Source organism: Rhinoderma darwinii, chromosome 11 (genome assembly GCF_050947455.1).
Source record: "Rhinoderma darwinii isolate aRhiDar2 chromosome 11, aRhiDar2.hap1, whole genome shotgun sequence".
In the NCBI taxonomy this organism is placed as follows: domain Eukaryota; kingdom Metazoa; phylum Chordata; class Amphibia; order Anura; family Rhinodermatidae; genus Rhinoderma; species Rhinoderma darwinii.
In genome coordinates, this window is record NC_134697.1 from 14,591,538 (window position 1) to 14,618,553 (window position 27,016).

General features: G+C 42.3%; 1 protein-coding gene across 5 annotated transcripts in view; it reads right to left on the reverse strand.

Moving 5' to 3' along the window:
• Nucleotides 1–26,488, reverse strand: part of LDB1 (LIM domain binding 1) — a 158,180-nt gene extending 131,692 nt beyond the window's left edge. For 2 of the 5 annotated variants that reach the window (XM_075843019.1, XM_075843018.1), the window contains exon 1: nucleotides 26,193–26,488. In XM_075843019.1, coding sequence (XP_075699134.1) covers nucleotides 26,193–26,217 — 25 coding nt within the window. In that variant the 5' untranslated portion in view covers nucleotides 26,218–26,488. The remainder of the gene's footprint in view (nucleotides 1–26,192) is intronic. The other 3 variants (XM_075843016.1, XM_075843017.1, XM_075843014.1) reach the window with 3 other exon arrangements.
• Nucleotides 26,489–27,016: the final 528 nt, after the last annotated feature.

The window sequence follows — 27,016 nt, forward strand, 5'->3', positions numbered from 1 at the left end:
GTGGGAATCAATGTGGTAGGTATAGAAGCTTTATTACTGTCAGTAAGCCACTATATATATCTATGGGATGTAACTCCCCCAACCCATGTAATGTCTCACCCAACGTGGGTCCAATAAGTGATCATGTCCGATCTCTATGGAGATCTAAGGGGGTCACTCTTAGGGTATGTTCACACGGCCTATTTACGGACGTAAATCGGGCGTTTTTGCCCCGAATTACGCCCGAAAATAGCGCCTCAATAGCGCTGACAAACATCTGCCCATTGAAAGCAATGGGCAGACGTTTGTCTGTTCACACGAGGCGTATATTTACGCGCCGCTGTCAAATGACGGCGCGTAAATAGACGCCCGCGTAGAAGAAGTGACCTGTCACTTCTTTGGCCGTAATTGGAGCCGCTATTCATTGACTCCAATGAATAGCAGCGCTAATTACGGCCGTAATTGACGCGGCGTTCAAGCGCCTGCACATGCCGGTACGGCTGAAATTACGGGGATGTTTTCAGGCTGAAACATCCCCGTAATTTCAGCAGTTACGGACCCCCGCCGTGTGAACATACCCTTAGAGTATGTTCACACGGCCTATTTTCGCCAATTTTTTGGGCCGTAAACGCCTCCAAATATCTGCCCATTGATTTCAATGGGAAAACGGCGTTCTGTTCCGACTGAGCTTTTTTCGCTGCGTTTTTTTTACGCATAAAAAAACGGCCACGAAAAATAAGAGCAGGTCACTTCTTGGGACGTTTTTGGAACCGTTTTCCATAGACTCTATTGAAGAAAGCTCCAAAAACGGCCGTAAAAAACGCAGCGAAAAATTCCCTTGAAAACAGCTCCGTATTTTCAGTAGTTTTTAGTCTAGTGTGTGAACATACCCTTATATAGAAGATGGGATGACAGCTCATATTGATACCTGGTACCCACTTTTGGCCCTGGCTGTCTGGAGGATGGCGGGCTGTGCACTGGATCTTGGATTTCTTGGAATTTATTTATAGGGTCTGTGCCAAGATCGTCATTTATCACCTGTCCACAGGGTTATTGATAAATGTCTGATCAGTGGGATCACCACCGATCAACAAAACGGGGATCTTTAGTTCCTCCTCAACGCACGACCAGTTGGAATGGAGATGTGGTCACGCTTGCACCCTGACGCTGCATTCAAAGTCTAGAGATTGGACGGAGAAAGCAGAGCGCTGTACTGTGCAGTTGCGTAGGGCAGTGTATGGGGCGGTAAAGCTTTTAGTCTACATAGCAGCCTGGCTATGCTTTTTTTTTTTTTTTTAAATCGTGATCTGACCCCACAGAGTGAATAGACCCTTAAAGGGGCTGTCCGGTATTATAAAAAAAATTCTGCTTTCTTCCAAAAATAGCGCCACACCTGTCCACAGGCTGTGTATGGTATTACAGCTCACCTTCATTAACTTCAGCGGAGCTGAGCTGCAATACCAGACACAACCCATGGTCAGGTGTGGCGCTGTTTTTGAAAAATATCAGCCATGTTTATCTAATCCAGGACAACCCCTTAAACCAGCAATGCATGTGTGATAACTGCCAGCCGAAACACTGAGTGGACATGTTTATTTAAACGGGGGGAGGGAGATAAGCTGCTGGCAGACATCTCTAGTAGCAGCAGCAGTTCTCCGTCAGGAGCCAAGGATGTGCCGTCAGGGGAGTCTGGAGGCCCCCATACACATGAGAATGTCGGTCGTGCCAAAATTGGCGGATTTTGGTGACTTTATCATATTGCTATGGCCAGCGTCCGGTCTCATGTACACGGCTGTAAGAGCACAGAGTTCTTACAGTATTATGGACCTGGAGGTGCTCCATGTGCCACTGTATGTTGCTGCTCGATGCCTTCTAATCGCCCCCGGGGAGAATATCCCCATAACTCGGCATGCCATGGAGAATGCCACCATTGTTTAGATGAATCCAGAGGTAAAGTATGGGACATAGTTTTCTATGTATTGTACGGACCTATAAAACAGTCGTGTGTATGAGACCTTGGTGTTTCGATCAGCAAGAAGAACAAAATATTGCATCTTCCCATAGAAGTCTGCAGGGAATGTGTTGTGTGGGATTTATATTCCCTTTAAATCCTCCAATGATCCCCGAAAAATAAAGGAAACCGATATATTAAAGGGGTTTTCCCATCAGGGACATTTATGGCATATCCACAGGATATGTCATAAATGTCAGATAGACGCGGGTACCATCTCTGGGACCTGCACCTATCTCTAGAACGGGGCCCCCTTAAACCCCGTTCTACCTTTTTCTGCTCCCGCTGCCACCCGCCCACTTCCTGGTTACATGGTCGGGAGTTATGAAAACAGCCTGACTCGCTGAGCTACGCTGTTTCCGTAACTCCCATAGTAGTGAATAGCAGTAACGGAAGCAGTGTAACATGCGAGCTATGCTGTTTCGTATCTACCATTCAGTTCAATGGGACTTACGGAAACAGCGCAGCTCAGCAGGGCTACAATGAATTTCTTCATGGTCAGAAATTTCCTGCTTCAGCCGCAACACAGAGCGGCAGAACGGGGTGTAGGGGGCCACGTTCTAGAGATAGGTGCAGGTCCCTGAGATGGGACCCGCATCTATCTGACAATTATGACATATCCTGTGGATATGTCATAAATGTCTCTGATGGGGAAACCCCTTTAACCCTTCTCTCTACCCCAACCCATGCCGTATCCATATCACTGTATCTTCGTGAATAAGACTGGCCATACTCATTAGATAATTGCTGGATGATCGGCCAAATGACCATATAAATCCTTGAGGAGATGGTGGGTTGAGTGGCTGCCAGACACCTCTGGTGCCTCTTATCTTCGGGCACACAATAGAAGCGGCCAGAAAAATCAAATCTAATAGATTGATGACAACGGATGATCATATGGGATCTGCCAACAATCTAATGTTGATGAGGCTCACAACATGTGCAGTTGGATCAGACAAGGATCTTACAAGTTTAACTTTATCTCATCCAATCTTTTTGTTGGCCCAGGAAATGAGCAGCACCACTGGTGTCTGGCAACCGCTTATCTCTCATCCATAGACGTAACTTCAAGCCCCTGAGCCCCAACGCAAAATATTTAACATTGCGGGCCACCTACCATGTGCCATTTATAATACTGACGTCTTCTTATGTGGACGAGAACCCTTTGAGCCCCCCCAGGTACCAGTCCCGGGCGCAACGGTTACCTCTGTCCCCCTCTGTAGCAATCCCCCATCAATTTGTGGAGCAATGTGTTCCACCACAGCCATATTACAGTGGTACCATGGATCTAGGGGAGAATACGTTGGCATATGGAGTCACCATACGGTGGCACATGGAGTGCCTATGGCTCCATACTACAGAACCATAGGGACTCCGTTGGCCGCTCTACAGTCCCCACCCATGCACATGGCTTTGCAAATGCGAAAATTTGCAATCACCCTGGAAATTATTTCCATCATTTCATATATCGTTTACCTATGTGACTGTTCCGAAAAATATTGCAGATTAGTCGGATCAGGGTCAAATCCTACCGACTAAATCACACAAAAGTCTCGTCGCAGAGCGGCGTTGTCATTAGACGGTGCAGTCATTAGAGGGATGCGGCTCTATACTGATCTGCGGGGTTTATTTCCCTTACAGCGTGTTGTAACATCTGAATCACTGCTGCTCCGTGTTCATCCTCCATGATTTAATGATTTTCTGCTTGTGACCTCACAACTCTGTTGCTGTGGAAATGGTACAGTTACGAGCTCGATGTGAACTTCTCATAGCCCCGGCGCTGCCCTTTAGTACAAGTGGTTTAGTGTCTATTTATAGTGTATCCAAACACAGGTGGGATATTTTCATAGTCCTGTCCTCAGATATATACGTAGTCCGGACCGTCCAGATAAATAAAACAGCCGGGACTAGATAGTTGGAGATGCAGTTGCAGCAATCTCCCCTCCGCCATATTGGACTGGGAGGCAACGGGTTTATTTTTTTGCACGATATGATAACCTGTTGTCCGCTTTGCAGACAGAGAGAATACAGAAGGGTCGGACAGACACACCAGAGGACAATTAAAAGGACCATAACATATCCGACCAGGAACGCCAAAAAACCTCCCAGAAATTCCCAGTTTGGGGGACACTTGTATGAGCCTTGCCCCTTTGGGGTCTGTTAATTTTTGGGGGATTATTTCACAAAAAAAAAAATTAATTCTTATTGGTTATATGGCCTGTGTTCAGTTATTACAGAATAATGCACCCAAATAATTAAAAGGAGACATCCACCTGTAATATAGCTGGACAGTGGGCCCTCAGATTCATTTTGTCAGGTGGGTCCATGGTACAGCAGTTTGACACCGTGCAGGAGTGTCATAGCTGTGAGTAAATGGGGGGAAGTAGTGCTAAACCCCTACAGTTAATGTAATTGTACCATTGGGTTTAATAAAGAATTGGGCTATTATAACTTGCTAGATTCCGTCTGGAATAACGCCTGAAGGCCCTATCACACGGGCCGATGATCGGGGGGAACGGAACGCTCATTTGTCGTCAGATCACATCTTTTATGTGGTCCAAAAAATCATGGTTGTCTGCAGCATAACTCCTCTTGTGAACAGGGGATGTGCTGCCGACAGTGATGCAAACTGTATGGGGATGAACGATCTCTTTCGTCCTCGTGTAGTTTGCTAATTGCTCCACGTAAATGGAGCTAAATGAACGCAGTTCGACGTGATACATCGCCGATCGGTGCTCGTTTACCGGCATTTATCTGTAATGTTATCACTTTAACCATAGTTTAAACATTTTGATACTTCACAATGACCAGGGCTGGATAGATGCCTGTGAAGGCCCTTGGGCAAAAACATTGTCCTTCTTTTTTTCTGGAGGGAAGGCATAGGAGATGAGCTCAGGAAAACCAGACTAGTAAATTATACAGCTACAATATAATAAAGGATTACAAATAGTAGCAGAAACACAATAATAGTTTTTGAAAAACTTATAAATTATGAAGTGCAGAAATAACAATATTGTGCATTGTCCAAATAATACCACCATATAGTGCCCAAATAATACCACCATATAGTGCTCAAATAAAACCACCATATAGTGCTCAAATAATACCACCATATAGTGCTCAAATAATACCACCATATAGTGCCCAAATAATACCACCATATAGTGCTCAAATAAAACCACCATATAGTGCTCAAATAATACCACCATATAGTGCCCAAATAATACCACCATATAGTGCTCAAATAAAACCACCATATAGTGCTCAAATAATACCACCATATAGTGCTCAAATAATACCACCATATAGTGCCCAAATAATACCACCATATAGTGCTCAAATAAAACCACCATATAGTGCTCAAATAATACCACCATATAGTGCTCAAATAATACCACCATATAGTGCCCAAATAATACCACCATATAGTGCTCAAATAAAACCACCATATAGTGCTCAAATAATACCACCATATAGTGCCCAAATAATACCACCATATAGTGCTCAAATAAAACCACCATATAGTGCTCAAATAATACCACCATATAGTGCTCAAATAATACCACCATATAGTGCCCAAATAATACCACCATATAGTGCTCAAATAAAACCACCATATAGTGCTCAAATAATACCACCATATAGTGCTCAAATAATACCACCATATAGTGCCCAAATAATACCACCATATAGTGCTCAAATAAAACCACCATATAGTGCTCAAATAATACCACCATATAGTGCTCAAATAATACCACCATATAGTGCCCAAATAATACCACCATATAGTGCTCAAATAAAACCACCATATAGTGCTCAAATAATACCACCATATAGTGCCCAAATAATACCACCATATAGTGCTCAAATAAAACCACCATATAGTGCTCAAATAATACCACCATATAGTGCCCAAATAATACCACCATATAGTGCCCAAATAATACCACCATATAGTGCTCAAATAAAACCACCATATACTGCTCAAATACCACCATATAGTGCTTAAATAATACCACCATATAGTGCTCAAATAATACCACCATATAGTGCTCAAATAATACCACCATATAGTGCCCAAATAATACCACCATATAGTACTCAAATAAAATCACCATATAGTGCTCAAATAATACCACCATATAGTGCCCAAATAATACCACCATATAGTGCTCAAATAAAACCACCATATAGTGCTCAAATAATACCACCATATAGTGCCCAAATAATACCACCATATAGTGCCCAAATAATACCACCATATAGTGCTCAAATAAAACCACTATATACTGCTCAAATACCACCATATAGTGCTTAAATAATACCACCATATAGTGCCCAAATAATACCACCATATAGTGCTCAAATAAAACCACCATATAGTGCTCAAATAATACCACCATATAGTACTCAAATAAAATCACCATATAGTGCCCAAATAATACCACCATATAGTAGCCAAATAATACCACCATATAGTGCTCAACTAAAACCACCATACAGTGCCCAAATAATACCACCATATAGTGCCCAAATACCACAATACATGTCCCAAATAAGAGTTTTATGTAATACCCAAATAGTACCACAATACATTTCCTAAAAAATACAACCACAAAGTGCCCTAATTATACCGCCATACACTGCCTACATTATAGTGCTATACAATGCCCAGATAACACTGCTGAGGTCCTGGGTTTCAGAGATCGGTAGTTAAACCCTGTTGTAAATCACCAAAAGGATGGCGGTGGAGGTCCCTAGATGATGTAGACCCTGGGGCACTTGCCCCTTTTGATCTTCCTTTATTTAGGCCCTCACAATAATTATTATATTTTGCTCTTCACTTATAATGGTGGGGATGACACGCATAAATGATATGTCTTCGAGTATGTAATTTATAGAATGACTCTATCCTTTAGGTATCAGTCATTTATTTAGAACATTGTTTTACTTTCGCACAATTATTTTAAATTAAACCCCAAACGAATTAGTTTAGGATTATTCCTAATGTCTCCACATTTGATGTTTGCGTTGATGGTAATACTTTCTACATTGACTTTCTCATTTTTATCATATTAGATTTTGTCTGTTTACTGCTGTCAAGATGATACATAACATCACATCATCAACATGAATCCATACTAAACAGCCCAGGGGAACAACCTAGATGCTCACGTCCTATAGCTAATGAGCAAAGTAAGATATGTATTACTTCATGGCTCATAGATTTATCCAGAAAGTCATAGTCGAATGGTTGGACTTAAATACATTGTAACAAGCTACTCGTCAACATGAACAAAAGAAAGAAATGTATCAAACTTCATTTAATACTAATTAGCCCGAATCTCGCATATAGGTTTACATCTAATTTGGCTACTAAGGAGCAGGGTTGTACTGGCCCACCAGTATACCGGAGAATCCTCCGGTGGGCCCAGGTTCTGACTCAATAATGGGCCCCAAAGGTCTAGCAGAAGGCAACCCCATTTCGAGCGGTCATTGTAGTCGATCACTTGCCACTATTTCTTAAGGGATCAATTACAAAATATTCTATTTGATCTCATTGATGATCTGTCCTGTGTATGGAATGATAAAAAAAAAACAAGTCTCTGTGTAATAGTGGACAAGCTCCTTTTCCAACTTGGGCCTGAACGAACACAGTCTGCCCGAACCTTTGGCTTTTCCTGGCTATAATTCTGCCTGACAGCTCTGTAAAGAATTTCTCGTTAATGGGGTTTTCCGGTTTAGAAATCCCATTTTAGGGAATTCTGAACCATTAGATAGGGGTCTCCTGTTCAGGATCCTCATCTATTAGCCAGATCAGAGAGTGGCTACAGAAAGCAGCTCTATCTGGAGGACCCAGCATGTCCATGCATTGCAGATAGCCCATTGATTTCAATGGGAACTGTGTAATGCATGATTTCTCCTGTGGGGGCACTGCAGGGAAAATAAATACTTACTGCTGGGTTCCCCCGCAGATTATAGCTGATTGCTGGGGGCCTCAGCAACGGGACAACCTGTAATCATCTTATCTATGATAGAAAATTCTAAAACAAAGAGATTGTCCAAACTGGATAGCCCCTTTTACTCTGGTCAGCTGTTCTTACTGGAAACTATCCAAGAAATTCTTACTTGTGGATTCCCTCCAGTAAAGATTAAAACTCCTTGTGGGGGTTTAGGATGAAGACCTGTACACACACACTGTAGACTAGCCCCAAGCAAGATCCTATAGAAATCCAGTTGGTCCAATCAGTAGAGGTGAAAGATGAAAGTTATACAGCTATACTAATAGATAACAATAGTCTTTCAATAGCTGGTAAGGAGGACACACGTTAAACCCCCTCTCATCTAACAAATAACCACACAACCACAACATTGTGGCTATTCATTTGTGGCGCTAGCCACTCTTTACTTACAATACCATACAGCTCAGTTGGGTGAACATGACCAACTACGGCACCTCACACAATGGACTGGGGCATGCCTGCCTCAGTCCGTTCACTGACTAGGACCCAGTGGTGCCCACACACCTCCACTTGCTTCCCCTGAGCCAACGCTGGGGCACCCTGACCAATCTTTGTCCGAATTGGGGACTATCAACACAGCTGGTCTCCCACAGCTGGTTATCTCGCTGTGGCCCATAGCTACCGACTCCATGTGTGTGTGAAGGGCCACAATCCCGCCTTATAACAAAACACCACAATTAAACTTATGATAAGGGCTGGTTGGGTGGCTCTTGCTTTAACCTGTAAGAAGAAACAAAATTATCCTGCTATCTCTTACCTGACCTGCCTTAAAGGCAACGTACACTTTTGAAGCCAACATTTATTTTTATTTTTTTAAATAAATCAATGTTTTATTGGATTTGAAATGATATTTAAACGGGTTGTCCCATGATTAAATGTTATCCCCTAACCACAGGATAGGTGATAACATGGGGGTCTGACAGATAGGACCCCGACCGATCACGATAATGGGGGCCCGTTCTTCCGAATGAATGGAGCAGCAGGTTGCGCATGTGCAGTGCCGCTCCATTCACTGGTTATGTGACTGCTGGACATAGCTATACAGTGCTCGGCTATCTCCGGCAGTGCCGTAGAGAATGAATAGAGCAGCAGAGCGCATGTGCGACCTGCTGCGCCATTCATTCAGCGGTCGGACCCCCACCGATCAGCATGTTATCACCCATCCTGTGGTTAGGTGCTAACATTTAATTTTGGGACTGCTCCTTTAAATTGTTTTTTTTTATAAGAAAAAAATTACTTTTTGAGATACAGCTACTATGTATCCTGTATACAGAGCAGCAGTATCCTGCCGTCAAAGCCGATTCTGACAGTTCAGCTGCACTGACGGCCACGGTGAAAGTTGGTCCTGCAAAACTCTGACACACAGAATGCAGCTAATAATGATCACATCTAAGTTATTCCGTTTTACAGCAGTTTTGTTGTGCTTTTTAATTGCTTTAAAAATTGCATTTTAAAAACCCTTTTACCATGATTTAACAATGCAATTTTCGGTCGTGCGGCTATTACAGATGAAGAACTTTGATCCATGTGCTTCACCTGTAATAACTAAAAGACCGAAAAATGCACCACAACATCACGGCAAATCATAGTAAAACACATGTGTTTTTTAAAATGCGTCTTTTTAGGCAATTAAGAAGCACATCAAAACTGCAATGAAAAAAACCCCTTTGGAAACCCAGACTAAGTGCCCTTTTACGTGGGCCAATGATTGGGTGAACGAACGTTCGTACGAATGCTCGTTTCCGATCATTGCCCTTAGTAATTAGGGCAACCATTAGGCAATGAACAAGCAAACGCTCATTCATGGGTTGATCGCTTCTTTTATGTGGCCAAACAAATGGTCACTAGTGTAAACAGCGAGATGTCCTGCCGTCATGATGCAAATGCATTGGCATGAACGATCATATTAATGATTGCTCGTCCCCATGCTAAACGATCATTGCTCCGTTTGAAGGGAGCAATCGAGCGCCGATCGACAAGCTGTATTGTCATTTTTAAGGTGGTAAATGCGGGAATATCTGCCCAAGTAAAACCACCGGGCTAAGATTCTCAATCTCCTTGTTAATCTATTCCTCTATATCTCTCAGCATTGTATATGATCCTCTATATCTCCCAATCTCACGGATCATCTTAAATCTCTCCGCTTATTGTCCCGCGTCTCTCAGTGTTTCCTATAGACGGACACATTTAATAATGTCATCTGATACTCAATATGATGTTTCCGCCGGACCGCAACATCAATATCTACTACGCTAGGAAGAGGCAATCCCCTATATACTGCGTACAGCCTGAGGTTTTACCGCAAGGGTTAAATCAGGTGTCTATTTAGGAAGCGGATGTCGCAAAGAGACATTACACCCCATTATAAGGACAATCCTGCGGTTTAGGGTCACTTGCTGTCATCACTGCGCAAAGTCTGATTTAATATATTCTCGCTATGACCTTGATGAGGTAAATTTTATCTTCCCATATAATTGACAGCAGCAGCAAACCATTCATGGCTTGTGCGGAAATGTATTTCATATGTTGATTAGCTGTTCTGCCTACCCCGCAAAAGAGCCGAAGAGCCCACAGTCACCCGCATTTTAATTAGATTGTAAGCTTTTAAGGAGAGTCATTTTAAAGTTTGTTCAAGGACCCGTTCAGATGGCCGTCCAGGTCTTGTGGGGTTATCAGAGGGGTTGTCCAGGATTATAAAAAATGTATGTTTTTTTTTTTAGAAACAGCGCCACTCCTCTCCATAGGCTGTGTCTAGTATTGCAGCTCATCTGCATTCATCTGAACCCAGCCAATGGACAGATGTGGATAGACCATTTTTTTTGTAAAAAAAATAAATAAGCAGACCCTTTTTTCGAATCCTGAACAAGGTGATGGGTGGGGGTCTGATTTTTGGTCGGGAGTTACATGGTCGGGGCCCCAGTTAGTATGGAGCAGCGTTCCAGCAGATAAAATCAGTGCACATGCTCAATCACTGTTCCATACAAACTCCTCCTCACCGTGGACACGCTGGTGGGGAGCGATGGTTGGCTGATCGGTGGGGTCCCAGTGGATGGACCCTCACTGAACTAACATTTATCACCTATCCCCTGGAATAGGTTAGTGGAATAGTAAATTGAAATTGAAATCCCATTTAAGCTTACAATATAATTCTTGCTACATTTTATTCTGTTTTGTGTACCTTAAAGGGGTTGTTGCCAGATTAGAAAAACATGGGTGCTTTCTTCCAGAAACAGTGCCACACTTGTCCACAGGTTGCGTGTGGTATTGCGGCTAAGTCCTATTCAATTCAACGGAGCTGAGTTGCAATACCAGGCACAGCGTATGGGCAGGGATGGCACTGTTTCAGGAAGAAAGCAGCCAGTTATCTTCTAATCCTGTACAACCACTTCAAAGGAACACTCCGTGCAAAACTGATACACTGTTATGCCTACGGCAGGGCCTGAGTGGGCGGGATCTCTGTGTCATGCACCACCCCCTTGGGCCCTGAACTAGGCATAATGCTACATTGTAGAAGTAAATGTTTGTTTAATGGGATATTGTAACTAGAGACATTCATGGCGTATGCATAGGATATCAGTGTCTGCGTAGGAGTAGAAGAGTAAACCTGGCCAAGAATGTGCGCGTCTCTCTCTATTATAGTCTATAGGAATTATAGAAACAACCAGCGCATGGACATTTATTGGATATCCTATGGATATGCCATAAATGTCTCATGTTGTATACACAGAATGAGGCAACACAAAGGCATTGCATGTTTTTGGAGATGGGGAAGTCTTCAAACCCACTCTCAATGGAGCCCTATGAAGCTGCCTACTCAGCCTACCCCCTATTCTGGCCCTGGTTGAGAAATCTTTTCGTTTAGGTTAGATTCACATGAGCATTGCGCATCTCAGATGTGAAAAACTGCAGTTTTTCACGTCCGAGGCGCATCTGTGCTGTACTCTGCGGGTCGCGTTAGTCGAGTCGAGTCTCCGGAGGGATGCGTGAAGCGCAAAAAATAGGACATGTCCTATTTTCTCACGGACCCTTCACACGGTCCGTTGAAACACAGCCGTGTGAACGGCACCATTGCATTACATAGGTCCGTGGGACGGCCGTTGTTTTAACGGCCGTCACACGGACGTATTACACGTTTGCGTGAATAAGGCCTAAGCAGTTCATTCAGGTGACCATTGATAGTCCTTAAAGGGGTTTTCCCATTAGAGACATTTATGACATATCCACACTGTATGTCATAAAGGTCAGATAGATGCGGGTCCCACCTTTGGGACCTGCACCTATCTCTAGAACGCTGTTTCTGTAACTCCCATAGAATTGTATAGTAGTTCCGGAAATAGCGTAGCTCACATGCTTCCGTAACTGCTATTTACTACTATGGGAGTTACGGAAACCGCGTAGCTCAGCGAGTTACATTGTTTCCGTAACTCCCGATCATGTCAGTGTGAGCACAAACAGCTAGAACGGGGTTTAGGGGACCCCGTTCTGGAGATAGGTACAGGTCCCAGAGGTGGGACCCGCATCTATCTGACATTTATGACATACCGTGTGGATATGTCATAAATGCCTCTGATGTGAAAACCCCTTTAAATAACAAATCAGAGTATTAAGAAACTGTTTGCTGTAAATCGTTATTCACCCCTCATTTTTTTCTAGTCACCTCCAAAATGGTACCTTTGTACAAATTCAAAAATGTATGTTAAATGATGGATGCAATAATATATTTTTAATTGCTCCAAATGATCTACAATATAAAATGAAGCCGTTTTTAGTGTTCATAAATAAATTACTGTTTTATGTCTAAAGCTCCTTTGCACACCTATACGTCTCCATGGTTACAGACTACAAACCAACCCTGTGTAGTCTGATCCTGCAGTCACGCTCCCTTCCATATGTTCCCTTCTTCTTACTAACCAAGTCAAATGTATTAAATAATCCTTCAAAATGCAACTGCAACAGGCCTATCCCACCCAAACGGCAGTCAATAAATTCAATGACATTCATTCCTATGGCTAAAATGTTGCTACGGGGCTGCTGTGTCATAAAGACGTGTGGTCAAATTCATCGTATGGATCCAAGCCCAAATATTCTAAAAAATAAATAGTGTTTCGGATATGTATGTTGACAGGAGGATATAACTATCATATACACTTCTGCTAGGACCACATGAAAGCTTCCAAACTTCATCTCAACCAATACTTGTTGGCTGCATTTCAGACAGATCAGAATAGGAAAGGAGCTGGCATAGCTTGCAGAATTTGATAATCCCCTTAGCTCGTATAGAGATGACAGGTGGTACATCAGACTTCAGATACACGAGATCCGGTAGCGTGTCTTACATGGTTAAAAAGCATAACAACGCTACCACGCGGCGTATTTATTTTCATGGGTGATCAGCCAGGGCTCCTACGGCAGTCTCTTGGAACAATATTTGGAGTGGAAAAATATAAATATGTTGGAATTAGGGCCAACTCCATTAAAAATAAGGATCCCCACATAAGGAAACAAGCAGGATACAAACACGGTGGAAGTTTCTCCTCGTGGGCGTCACCCTGGACCCACCAAACAGCCCTCGAAATGCCCCCTAAAATGCCAATCGGGTTGGCTGCAAAACAGCTTTCCTCCAAATGGAAGAAAAGAATCTCACTAGTGCCACCTATAGGAAAATACTCTCCACAAGGGGAATCAGTACTGTCACACTGTCAAGCAGAAACCTACTCTGTACTGATGAGGAGCAACAACACCGAAACAGTGCTGTCCACAGATCGGGCTCTAGCTCATAACCCCAGTCATGTTTTAAGGTTCTTTAAAGAGTTGGACATTGACTTACAAGGTAGCTACCTATAGGTGACACTTGGGACTAGAGCTAATATTATTTCCCATGGAGCATTGCCCTTAAAACTCCCTACTAGGTGATCGCTGAAAGGAGAATTAGTTCAAAATGGAAATACAGCCCCCTGTTCTTAGTTGAGCTCTCTCAAGTTAGTCCAAAATACAGTGAGGGGTTATGTGTTGCTTAGCGCCTTCGACGTTTTGGGAAGTCTAGCTCCGCTTACTCTGTTGGTTATGTAGTTCTCCCATAGACTATAATGGAGAGTGACCACGTGTATGTACAGACAGGGAATCCATCGCCCTCATTGTCAAGATTGGTGACTTTGCCAGTGGTTGTACATCCACCAATGAGACTTTAATGGCTTATCTAATTGAAAGGAGGACTACCTCATACACTGAAATTGATGGGCACCCAATGATTCTCCTAAGGTGCCCATACATATAAGACTAACATCGAATGTGTATGGGAGTGTCCCGACTCTCCCCCGATGGCAGATGTCGGGGGACAGATGGATGGGGTATGTCAGATTTCAACATGCCCAGTCCTTTGTTCTCACAGGAGATAAGTCTCGCGCAGTGGCTTATTCCCCTGTCCCCATTGGGTACACATGAACGCTCCGCCGAGCGTGCATGTGTATGAGGGGGTCAGGAGCAATAGCTGTCGGCCAAATGAGCTTCCAGCCGACAGCTATTTAAGGTGTATGGCAACCTTTAGCATAGAAGCTGACCACAGGAGGTCTCATCAGCAGGATCTTCAGCGTGACACCGGGTAACCTGCAAATCGGAAAAGGTTTGTCCCACCTAGACAACTTCTTTACATAATCCAGTGGTTAACACCCAAAGTAACGTGGGAAAACTGGAACGTATGAGTAACATGACCCAATAGCCATTATAATAAGGTCTAGTATATTACTCCCATCATGCCTCAGGATGGAGAAATTATTCTTTTCGCCTGGGAGGAGGTTACGCGTGCCGTCACCCTCTGCAAAGTTATGTACTTTTGATGAGCTGCCAAGAAGAGTGGGGGATGGGAAGTGACAACTGCTCTGGGCACATTTCTGGCTTAGAAAATTGGTTGTCACCATTTAAATGCATTTAACCACTGTCCAGACAAACTAAGCGCAATAAGTTTACTACACCAGCACAAACCACTATGAAACTTCCCACTGTAGATTACAATATGGGCCGGCCGAGGTAAGAGATTTTTTTTATATCTAAATGGAATTGCCCTTTAAATATTTTCCATGGTAGAGATTTTGCAATAGAGTTGCCAGGCATTGAATGAGACAGAAAGTCTTGTTTTCCTTCTCACACACCATCGGCTGAGATATATATATAGACACTGGGAACTGAGCTTACCCTTTCCTATTCAGAACACTGAGAATACTGGATGTTAGGAAGTGAGAAGGCTGCCCATATAGCTAATCTGATCTCTCTCCAAAAAGCCATGACTGTGGAAAGCTGATCAGTACTGACACCATTGAAAATCACAATTACAGTCAACCATAACCAAGCAAACCGTGGAGACAACTCATTTCAAGGCTGTAATGGGGTAATCAATGTCCGGCAACCGGTGACATCACGGACGATGCGTGAGATCCAAAAATAATTCTATTACACAAATGTGTTGGGTCTTGGTGAAATAATACACAATTAAAGGGTTTTGCCTTCACTGTCCGACCAGTGAGGGTCCAACCACTATGACCCCAGCCAATCTCTACAAGTGCTAGAAAAGTGCTGATCCTGATGGTTCCACTCCAATTTTTCAGTGGCTGCATAAATGGCCCATTATAGTCAATGGCCTCCGAAAAGAGCCAAATGTGTACAGCACTGATCAGCAGGGGTCACAGCGGTCGGACCCATACCGATTGGATATCGATATGCCCTCATTGTCTATAGTGAGATAACCACTATAATCTCAGATCAACATCATGGAATAAAAGGAATATAGACCTCCATGAATGCACCTGTATCTTGTTGGTGCCACTCTATAATATTTCCTAAAATGTCTACAAAGTTGGAGAAAAGTTAATGGACAAGCTAATAAATCTGCAAAAACCACCAATAAATGTGTGCTTCAAGGGCACCTACCATTATGAGTTTTTCTCAGCTGTATAAATGACTTGGAACATTTTCCTAATATATTTGCTAATTTTATTGTGTTATTTTAGTACAGAGTGCCGTTCCTCTGTTCCTCCTACAGACAAACCTGTAAAATTCTACCTGTTGCCACCACTAGGGGGCCGATCTGTATACAGCTGTGTATGGCTCCCATTTAATTGAATTGAGGCTGCATACAGATCAGCACCCTAGTGGTGCTAACAGGCAGCCAAGAATTTTACAGGTTTGTGTGTGGCTGGAACAGAGGAATGGCACCTCTAAATAGGAGTACGAGGGAACAGGGGAACAGTGCCCTGCGCCAAAGGAATGAAAAATTACATATTATTCAAATCAGGTTTTTATTATGAACAAAGAGTTTTTTTTAAAATTGGATATGTTTGTTTTTTTTGTTTAAAAAAAAATGATGTTACTATCCACATAAAAATTCTTGAACTATTCCAGTTTTCACACTGGCCACTTAAACAGTCACAATAGGCTGACACTTCCTGTTTTCTGTAGCTCACGTGTTAGCTTTGCTGTATAGATGGGGACATTATGAGCAGAGTCATCTCATTATCATAAGAGGGTGGGTGATTTAATGACAGCTCTATTTTATTGCTAAAGGCCTAGATAAGGCAGGAGAGTAACACTATACACATAGATAAGTCTCTGTATTCAGCTCCCCTGTCCAGGGCATAATTAAAGGGGAAGCAGAGGTAGCAGTCACACCTGACCCCTGATGCTGGAAGGGGCCAAAAGGCCCCTCTGTCATATGAGAATGGTGCATTGTAAGTCACGTTCAATAGGACAAAAACTTCATTTCCGCCTAATACAGATTTTGTATGAGGGCCCAGAAGCTTCCAGTTACACCTCTGCCCCTATCATTCCCTGGTCTCTGGGAAAGGGAGCTGTACTCCATTATTTATGATACTATTACTACTACTACTACTACTATAACCACTACCTAATAATCGATGACACATTTCTGTCAATTGACTACCATTCATTGCAGCAGCCGTAAAGTACTCACACTCTGCTGCACTGTCTAGACAATACAGGAAGGAAGTGTGCGTTTTCAATATGGCTGACCCTAGGGAAGTTTAAAAAAAATACTAAATAAATTGCTAAAACATTTAAGAAATGGAAACAAACACATTATTTGTCTTCTACAGACTTACATCTAATTCATGAAGCCAAAATCAAATACATGAGACATTCCTTTAAATTTTCTTATAAAAATCTACAATGCAACATTCTTATTTTTATCCAAATCTTTCAGTCTAACGTCCTTTTATATCATCGTTTTTATACAATAATAAAGTGTTAACTTGGCGACAGCGTGCAGATGTCTGGCGGTAAAACAGCATGGCTTCCCAGGACTGCCCTGCTCTTAAGATTGCTGGTCTGGAATGATCACACTATTCTCTATAGGCCAAGATGCCGGATACCAGATGTAGTCTAATGCCCTGTCGTCTCCTGGATGAATAATTAAAGGGGGGAAAAAAAGCTGCGTTTTTGTAAAGATGGTCTTAAGAGTCAAAGCGTTTCTGTTTCAGACATCAGAGCTGGGCTGCTGCTTGTAGACAAAATGTGATTTTAGACAATATGCGAGGAGATGCCTGTGACGTGAGGCTCTTTGAATGTCGGGTCCCTGTGGGATTGATTAGTGTGCGATTTTTGTGGAATTTCTTCTGGATCAGCTTGTTTTTTTGTCTTTTACAAGATTTTCGGTGCTAAATTGGCAGCGGTTGTTTTCTCTACCCTGTCCTCCGTGCCCCCCACCGAGAAGATTCACAACAAACTAGAAATGAAGTCTTTGTCTTATTGGACGTGACTTCTCCGAGCAGAAATTCGTTTACTTACACTTTTGTCTGGCTTAATAAAGTTGCAGAGTTCACTATAAACTGGTAACACGTACATGAAGAAAAAATATGAGAAAATTGCCCACCTCTCCTGACATGTCTATTTTTAGTAAATACCCGTGGTCCCCATGAAATAACAATTCTGGAGCATCTTTTCTTAGAACTTTACAATGTGCTGTTCCTCTGTTATTCCTCCTAGAAATGTATGAATAAATTGACAACTGGGTGTTACCAGCTGGGGGTGTGTCCCTACACAGACTGACACTGTCCAATCAGTGCTTACAGTTTCAGAGTGTGTAGGGACACGCCCCTCTGACCAGGAAGATAGTAACACTCAGTTATCGATATTTTTCCATTAATTTCCAGGATGAATAACAGAGGAATGGCACAACGTATTCTTAGAAGAGATGCTACAGAATTTCATGGGAAATAAAAGTACTTACTTAAACTGACAGGATAGGGGATAGATCCTCTTTAAATTTCATAATATTATTTGCCCACATTGTAAGGGGCCAGTACGCACTCACACAGAGTTGTATAGCTTATTTTCTGTCAAATTTCTATTTAGTCTCGTGTTAACTTATCTGTTTCTGGAAAAGCTGGATGACATATAGCTGCTATAACAGGGTCCCACGTGACATAATTGCCCTTTAGTATCCTGGGAAAGCTGGGTGACAATCCCTTTCAGGGCTGTAATGGCCGCCATATTAGTTGTCACTCTGCTATCCCAAGAACAGATATAACTAAAAATGTCTGAATAAGGGCTTATTCAGATATACGTATTATGAGTCCGCGTGACGGCCGTTTATTTTTTAGCGGCCGTCACATGGACGCATGTATTTCAATGGGGCTGTTCACATGGCCGTTGTTTTAACGGATCGTGTCAAGGGCTTGTGAAAAGATAGGACATGTCCTATTTTCGCCCATTTTCACGGATTCCTCAATAGACTAAAGTATATGAGGGATCCGTGAATACCGGTCCTGCATGGGTGCAACTCAGACGTGAAAAAACTGCACTTTTTCACTCGTTCGTGTGAATCTGGCCTAAAAGTATTAACAGCAGGAAACTCAAGGTCTTGTAGTTATTCATATATATTTTTTGTTTTAGTCGTTACGTATTAAAAATATTAGAAAAAAATCATTTTGCAATATACTCATGATCTACAAGGCCTGATTCACATCCTGATCACATGGGCATAATATTGGGTCCTGTATGGCAAGCACTAGCTATATTGATTAAGTCCAAACATGAAATGAAGCCGTAACCTATTAGAAAAGACACTTTGAGGACATATACGGTCAACACATAATTATAAGATCGCTGTGAAAGTATTTTTGGAATGGTGGTCCTAAAATAGTTGGCAACTTCTGCTTTAAGAGATTTAGGATCTCATAGAAATATAAGAGGAAAGAAACATGGGGAAAAAATTGCATATTTTGTAAAATTTTGTTGGCTGTGGCTACACTTTGGACAATCTTTACTTGTTAGAAGGGTCCCTTGATCATAGGGGACCCCCAGCGATCAGTAGTAATATATTGGGAAACCTGGCAGTAAATGTTCAATTTCCCTGCAGCGCCACCACAGGGGAAATTAAGTATTACATGGTTCCGATTCAAATCAATCATGTGTAAGACAGGGCAGGAGACAGAGAGAGAGAGAGACAGAAAGAGAGAGAGAGAGACGCCCTTTGTAACCGCTCTCTACTCATGCCAAGAGATAAAGATCCTGAACAGAGGAACCCCTCTATTAACTCAGAATTCCCTAATAGGGTATAAAAAAAAGTGTTTTATTAACTATACAACCCCTTTATATGTATCTCCAACTATCAACATTATTTCATTGTTAGGTCCAAAATTATGTGCTGATTAATGTCATAATCTATTTTTATAGGGGTCAGAACATAGAGTTAAATTATAAAATTCTAGCTGCTTATAGCCACCACTAGGGGGAGCTTACCAAAGGCAAATGTATTATTGAGTTTAATGATACATTTGTATGCAGTCAGCTCCCTCTAGTGGTGGCTACAGGAAGCTAGAATTTTATCATTTACCTCTATGGCTGTGTGAAGGAAAGCAGGGGATTTGGCCCCCTCCCTTATGAAGATTAAATTAGTCCCATTTTTACATAAAGAAAACAGCTGGCTTAGAACTGCGCCCTGTGTGTATATGGACTGATAGACACAGTACAATTATCATCACAGCCATTCAACTTGGCATCTGGAATATGAAAAAACTATGTTGATCAGACAGATACAACATATCCCTGTCATTACTTAATATGAATGCTATCCCATGGTAATCATAAATATGTCACGATTCCTGTAACCTCAGAGGTTTTTAAGTTATCACTATATCAAACACTGGTTGTATTCTATAGATGGTGTTTGAGGTTTTTTCTAATACAGTTAAACCAACATCCTTGAAAGATGACCCTGTAAACAGAATTTAAAATAGAATCTGTAAAAGCTTCCGCAAGAACTGCAGGTACAGCAAACGCCAGTCTGCCTGGGACAATGAGATGAGAGATTTATAAAGCAGGCGTCTGTGGGTCCTGTATAGAAGAGCAGACGTCGCGACCCACAGATAACAATGTTTAGCCACTGCCAGCAAAGTAATGTCATTACCAAATCCACATCATTCATAATTACACTGCCTTCATTACTAGATAGATAGATAGATAGATAGATAGATAGATAGATAGATAGATAGATAGATAGATAGATAGATAGATAGATGATAGATAGATAGATAGATAGATAGATAGATAGATAGATAGATAGATAGATAGATAGATAGATAGATAGATAGATAGATAGATAGATAGATAGATAGATTATGAGATAGATAGATATGAGATATTTGATCAAATTGTGTGAGCCCACCTGCCACGACAAGGCGTCCTCTATAGGTAGGTCCCTACGCTGCACATACACCCAGAACCGGGACTGTGCCTACTTATAGTTGGGGATAGTAGGAACCTATAGAGGTCGCCTTGTCGTGGCAGATGGGCTCACACAATTTGATCAAAATGTGCGCTAAGAACCTCACTATTGTAAGTAGGTTCAGCAGCAATGTATATTTATTTGTCGATAGTGTTTAGGTGCCATTTGTGTTCGCAGTGTGCTGTCGCCATTATCTTGTGTACTGTATTGTTTTGCAGTCACAGGAGTACTTGCACATGTATACACGTTTTGTTTCACTTTGCTGGAATGTGCTGATCAAACTCTCTTGTCTCTTATGTATTGCATATATGTGCGGTTGGTGACTGCCTCCATTTTTTGATGTTGCACTCCTCCCATTTCGCACTGGGTGATTTTAATTAGTTTAATGCTGGTTCCTATGATCCCCAAAAATATGTAGGCTTAGTCCCAGTTCTGGGTGTATGTGCAGAGTAGGGACCCACCTTATAGAGGACGGTTGTTGTGGCAGGTGGGCTCACACAATTTGATCAAAATGTGCGCTAAGAACCTCCCTATTGTAAGTAGATTTAGCAGTAATGCAAATTTATTTATTGATAGTGCTTAGGTGCCATTGGTGTTCACAGAGTGCGGTCGCCATTTTCTTGTGTACAAGATAGATAGATGGATATATATGAGATAGATATATACTTAGAAAAGATAGATAGATAATATTACTGAATGCAAGACATGAATAAGCAATACGTTGTATATATACATAAATACATGTTCTTCATCTTGGCAAAAGACCAACAGTCAAGCACCAGATGGTCCAGAATTCCCCCTGATCAGACGTACACTTGAAGACATCCGGTACTGGAGACCAGAGTCTTTACTTCTTGGTTTTCCAGACTATAAGTATTCCTGTTTCTAAAAGACTCACAGTCTGGAAACTCTGAGAGTCCAGAAACACTTGTCCCATAGATGTTGGACTATTGGAATCCAGCTGTACTTGTGGTCCTTTCAATGCTGGGAACAATCAGTTTGGTGGAGGAATCCATCATAGTCATGAAGGGACAAGAACAACGGACAAGATATTACTAGTACCATAATAGTACATCATATTAATATTCAGCCAGGCCTCCAGCAACACAAGAACGCGCAGATATCAATATTATATTTTCATATTGCCGATCATTGAGCGTTTGCCTGATAATTGGCCCATGTGAAAGGACCTAAAAGAAAGGAACTTTTTAATATACATTGTATTTTATTTCCCTCACCATTATCAAGGTCTCTGCTTGCTGCCAGCGAATATTAACACTCTTGTGAAAACCTGCCCTGACTTAGTCTTGCTCACACAGCTGCTGGGCTTGTTACAATGTATCAGGGTAGGTAACTTTTTTTGTGCTGAACACAGCAGCAGAAAAAATCTCTCTTGTGTCATGGACGCCAGGCTGATAGCTCTTAGAGGGGTATTCCCATTTAATAATGTATAATGTAATGCCATATCACCAGGATATGCCATAATATTATTATTGGTGGGGATCCGACCGTTGGTGAAAATGAACCAAAGACTGAGGTTTCATCGGCTTATTCCATCCACAGCGGCCCTTCCGGCCGCCGACTGTGCAGGGAACTGCAACACAACCCCATTTTAGTGGGAAGCAGCAGGAGATTTGGAACGGTTTATCATTCACAACGTATTATGGCAACCATTCAACACCAACATGTATAGACTATTTTAGCAAATCAGTAACATTGTTTCATTTCCATTTTAATTCGCAAAACACAAATATTAAAGCGGGCGTCTATAATAAAATAAAGTCAGCACAGTAATCAGCTGTAACCGCAGGTGTCCCCCTCCCTCGCCCGCTAGGACAAAGCTGCGGCTGGCCATACATTTTCCCTGCAGTGGCCTCTACAGAGGAAATCTAGTATTACATGCCGTCCAGTCAAATGATCAGGTCCCCTTGTAAGTGGCACTTCTCTCTAGCTCATAGATTGGGTGCCTGAGTGGGGGACCCGCTCTATGACATCCATATGCCCTTATAGGGTATATGGAAGGGGGGTTAATATTAAATTCTCATTTAATACAGTGAGCCATCAATATTCGGTATAAGTCACTGCAATAGTGAATAGTGGAATGAAACAGTTTATTTACTCCCTGTCCTATTTTACCCAAAAAATATCAGCCAGAGGTGACAGACAGCGTTTTAGCTGTTAAGTTCACGGATAATAATGCATTTTTTAATTTATTTTTTTTGTTTACGATTAGAAACAACATAAATCTAGTATGTAGAGCCCTTAGTGTTACTACCAAATTTAGGCTTTGTTCACACCTGCGTCAGGGCTCCATTCCGACGGAGCCCTGAGTGACACAGAGTGACACCAGAGGTTTCCATTTCCATCACCATTGATTTCAATGGTGAAGCATCTGGTGTCAATGCTTTCCGTTTGTCTCAGTTGTACAGGGGTTCTGTCGGGTTCCGTTTGTGTCAGTCAGGGCTCCGTTCCGACAGAAAGCGCCGACGGAATGGAGCCCTGACGCAGATGTGAACAAAGCCTTACCAGTTTGTTGACTACGTTCTGTCTGACACAAAGCCAACAAAGAAAAAAAAACAACACAATTGGAGACGCACTTTTTTATTAAAGTCTACCTCCGATTGTAACAGAACATAACATGTTGCAGGACTTTTAGTTGTTTATCCTTCTTTTGAGAGATACAGGAGCACGGACTGGTGAACGTCTGTGCTGCCTTCTAGGCTAAATGTTGTTTACAAAGTTGTTCAAATACTCTATTAGGGCATTTTGAGTTATTAGAGGGGGGTCTTACATTCAGAACAATTAGCTGGATCAGAGAGTGACTACACAGCGTGTCTCTCTGTCTCTCTCTGGAGGACCATTGTCACATTGATTTGAATGAGAACTATGTAATGCTTCATTTCACCTGTGGTGGCGCTGCAGGGAAAGACCCCTTGCAATGGGCTTTAATCTGTGGGGGATCCTGGCAGCAAGTGTTCAACTTCCCAACAGCGCCACAGCAGGAGAAATTAAGCATTACACAGCTTCTATTGAAATCAATTGGATGCCTGCGTAATGAATGGATGTGGCGGGTCCTCCAGAGCAAGAGACACTCTTGTCTATGTCTGGCTAATAAATGAGGGTCTTAAATGGGAGATCCCCCCCTATTAATTCAAAATTTGGTATTTTAAAATGGGTTTTCTGAACTGGACAACCTCTTTAAACCCATGGCCCTCCAGTAATTTAATAATATAATGGGGTCATGTATAAAAAGAATTGGGGCTGCAAATTGCTGGAAGGGCAATGTAGAAATAGAGCAGAGAACAAAATTTATAGCAGGTAAAACAGACCTTATTAGACACAACCATTAATTTTTTGAAACGAGGATGTGGTTATAGTTCCTCATGTGATATATTTATTTATACACAGTGCAAGGCACGGCTGGATAAATCCCTGGAGTTAGTCAATACGCCCAAAAATTTGCAACTAACTTTTGTATTCTATTGTTGTCTATGTAAGTTTATGTCTATTGTTGCGCCACCTATGAATGTAGACCAGGTGATGACTGTTACACAATATATTTCTTATATATACTCCTGTGAATTTAACGCAGACATTTTTATAGCCATTTACAACCACACAAATTGTTTAACATGATACCCACTATGCCCTTAAAAGGGTTTTCCCACAAAGGACATTTATAGATATACACAAAATAGGTGATAAATATATGATTGCTGGAGGCCCCATCACTGGAAACCCCAAACGATCACTAGAACGGGGGTTCCGATTCCCCCGTTTCTGCACACTGTACGATTATTTTGATAAAGAATTTGACTAGAGTGGCGGATGAGCATGCGCGCTGCTGTCTACCTCAGTCCCATAGACTTTGAATGGAGCGGCATCGCTCATCCCCGACCGTCGCTCCAAACTCTTCATTGTGGTCTTGCGGTGAGGATGGATGTAAAACTCGGGACCACTATTCTAATAATAGGTGGGAGTCCCAGCAGTGGGGACCCAAGTGATTATACATTTATTACCTGTGGATAGGTGATAAATGTCCTTTATGAGAATACTGCTTTAAGGCCCTTTAACATGTACCCAGAATGCGAAAAAACGATAGATCCAAAAACAAAAATGCGTTGAACCAAAACATCAACCTAAAATTGTGAGAAATCTACTGATATCATTGAGACAGACGTAACCAGAACAGGTCCTGCCCCAGATCTATTTCAGTCCGCAAAACATTGTGGAAAATCTTCCCTAGTTGATTGTGGTATTGTTATGTGGAGACCACAATATCAGTCACGACTCATTACTCTGATCTAAAGAAACCAACTGGGGCCAAAGGTGATAGATCGGCAAAAACAGTCAAAAAGTTGCATTTGTTGACATAAGTATCGAACACCAAAAATGAAAACATACAATATTTTTTTTAGAACCGCCCCATAAAAAACGATACAATGTATCCATCTGATCTCCAAAACAAACACAGAGTAACATTGTTGCTATAGAGTTCAGTCTGTAGGGAGAGGGGGGGGGGCATTGTTAAAGACACGCAGCGTTCCATATTTAAACCCCCATTCAGCAGCAACACCATTAAATAGTCCTCTAATGAGTCCCTGCAGATATAAGCGCAGTGCATACTACTCCGGAAAGGTGTCCTTGCTAAACACGGCAAGAAATATGTATACCCAGACAAGATGTGCCCCAGTCTGCAGTAAGTCCACCGCTTCTTCAGATCCAGAAAGCAAAGCTACTTTGACTTAAAGTGAATCTCTACAATCCTTCAGCAATCACAGCAGCCTTAGAATAATACCGATCGTATCACCCTTTTAGGGTTTCAGCGTTAGGGATCAACAGGCGACTCCGGCAACTGGATGACTATGAGGTAGTTTGCCTCGCCAGCACCGTAGGAGTTAACTTAGAATAGCAGAGAAGGAAACGCACAAGCATGTCATTCAAACTAGGTCCAAAATGGGTCTTTCACTGACGGCAGGACTGGCAACAACCTTTAGTAACCCCTGGAGGGGGCACAGGATTTGGTGCGGGGGGGGGGGGGGTGGATAATGACTTAGGCTTGTACGGTTAAGTGCCCAGAGAGAGAAGAAGTTGCGCTCCTCTGCGGAGACTATAATCAGCCCTATGACAATATCTGTTAACGTCATTCAATGAGTATTGTCTCAAATGAGCTTATGGCAATAACCCCCATGACCTAAGGTCAAAAGTCCAGAAGCACTTCTGATTGGCTGACATTTCGGAACTCTGGGAATTTTTGTCCGTCGCCCCCACTAGGTATAAAAATAAAGCAGGTACTTTCGCAAATTAAATGGACTCCATTGCAAGAAATAACAAAGGCCCCGACTCCTGCAGCAAATGCCGTCATATCTTTACCTAATTGATTTCAAGTTAATTAAACACCCCCCCCCAAAAAAAAAAAAAGAAGAAGCAAAATGAAAACACTTACCAGGACATGCGCAACCCACTGACATCTTCACATGCCTGGTCTGGAGACGAGCAGGTACTGGTTGCCCACAGATAAGGCTCCTGGCATAAAATGCCCTTGTGAGATCTCAAAGAACAAAACAAGCCCCCCTAAAAGGCAGAAATTGGGCCTCAGAGGAAGCAGGCAGAAGGAATTTTATTCTGTCTCTGTATGTGTGCTTGTGTGTGTCTCGCTCGCTCTCCGCTCTCTCTCTCTGCTGGCAGTACTGTGGTTTATTAATATGCTAATTGCAATGCTAGTGGGAGGAGAGCGAGCTTGTCAAAGTGACCTGAGTGAAAGAGAGAGGGAGAGAAAAGGAAGAGAGAGAGAGTGCGAGAGAGAGAGAGAAGAAGATAGAATGGGTGCAATGAATAACAAGCGTGTGACGCACACCCACATACACACATATATAGAAAGATATATACATAAATGGTAATATGGGGGGGTAGGGGGCGACTTTGACTTGATGATTGCGCCCTCGTTTGATTGGAGAGGACGACAGGCAGACGGGGAGAAGCGGTTGTAGGTGTCCTACAAGGGATACTGCATCACAGAGTGTTCTCCTCTGTTACATACTGTGTTCTAACACAAGCTGACAGACACAGACAGGCAATGTACACGCAACGGCAAAAGAAGAGAAAAAAAAAAGCAAAGGAGAGGCACCGAGACATAAAAAAACGTGCAATACGCGGATCAAAACCTATAGAAAAGGCTCTGCCTCAGTCACACAACAAAGCTCCACTCCATAGAGATATCTGTTTTGTAACAAGGCAGAAAATTAATGCAGAGTTTGGGTGACATCCAAG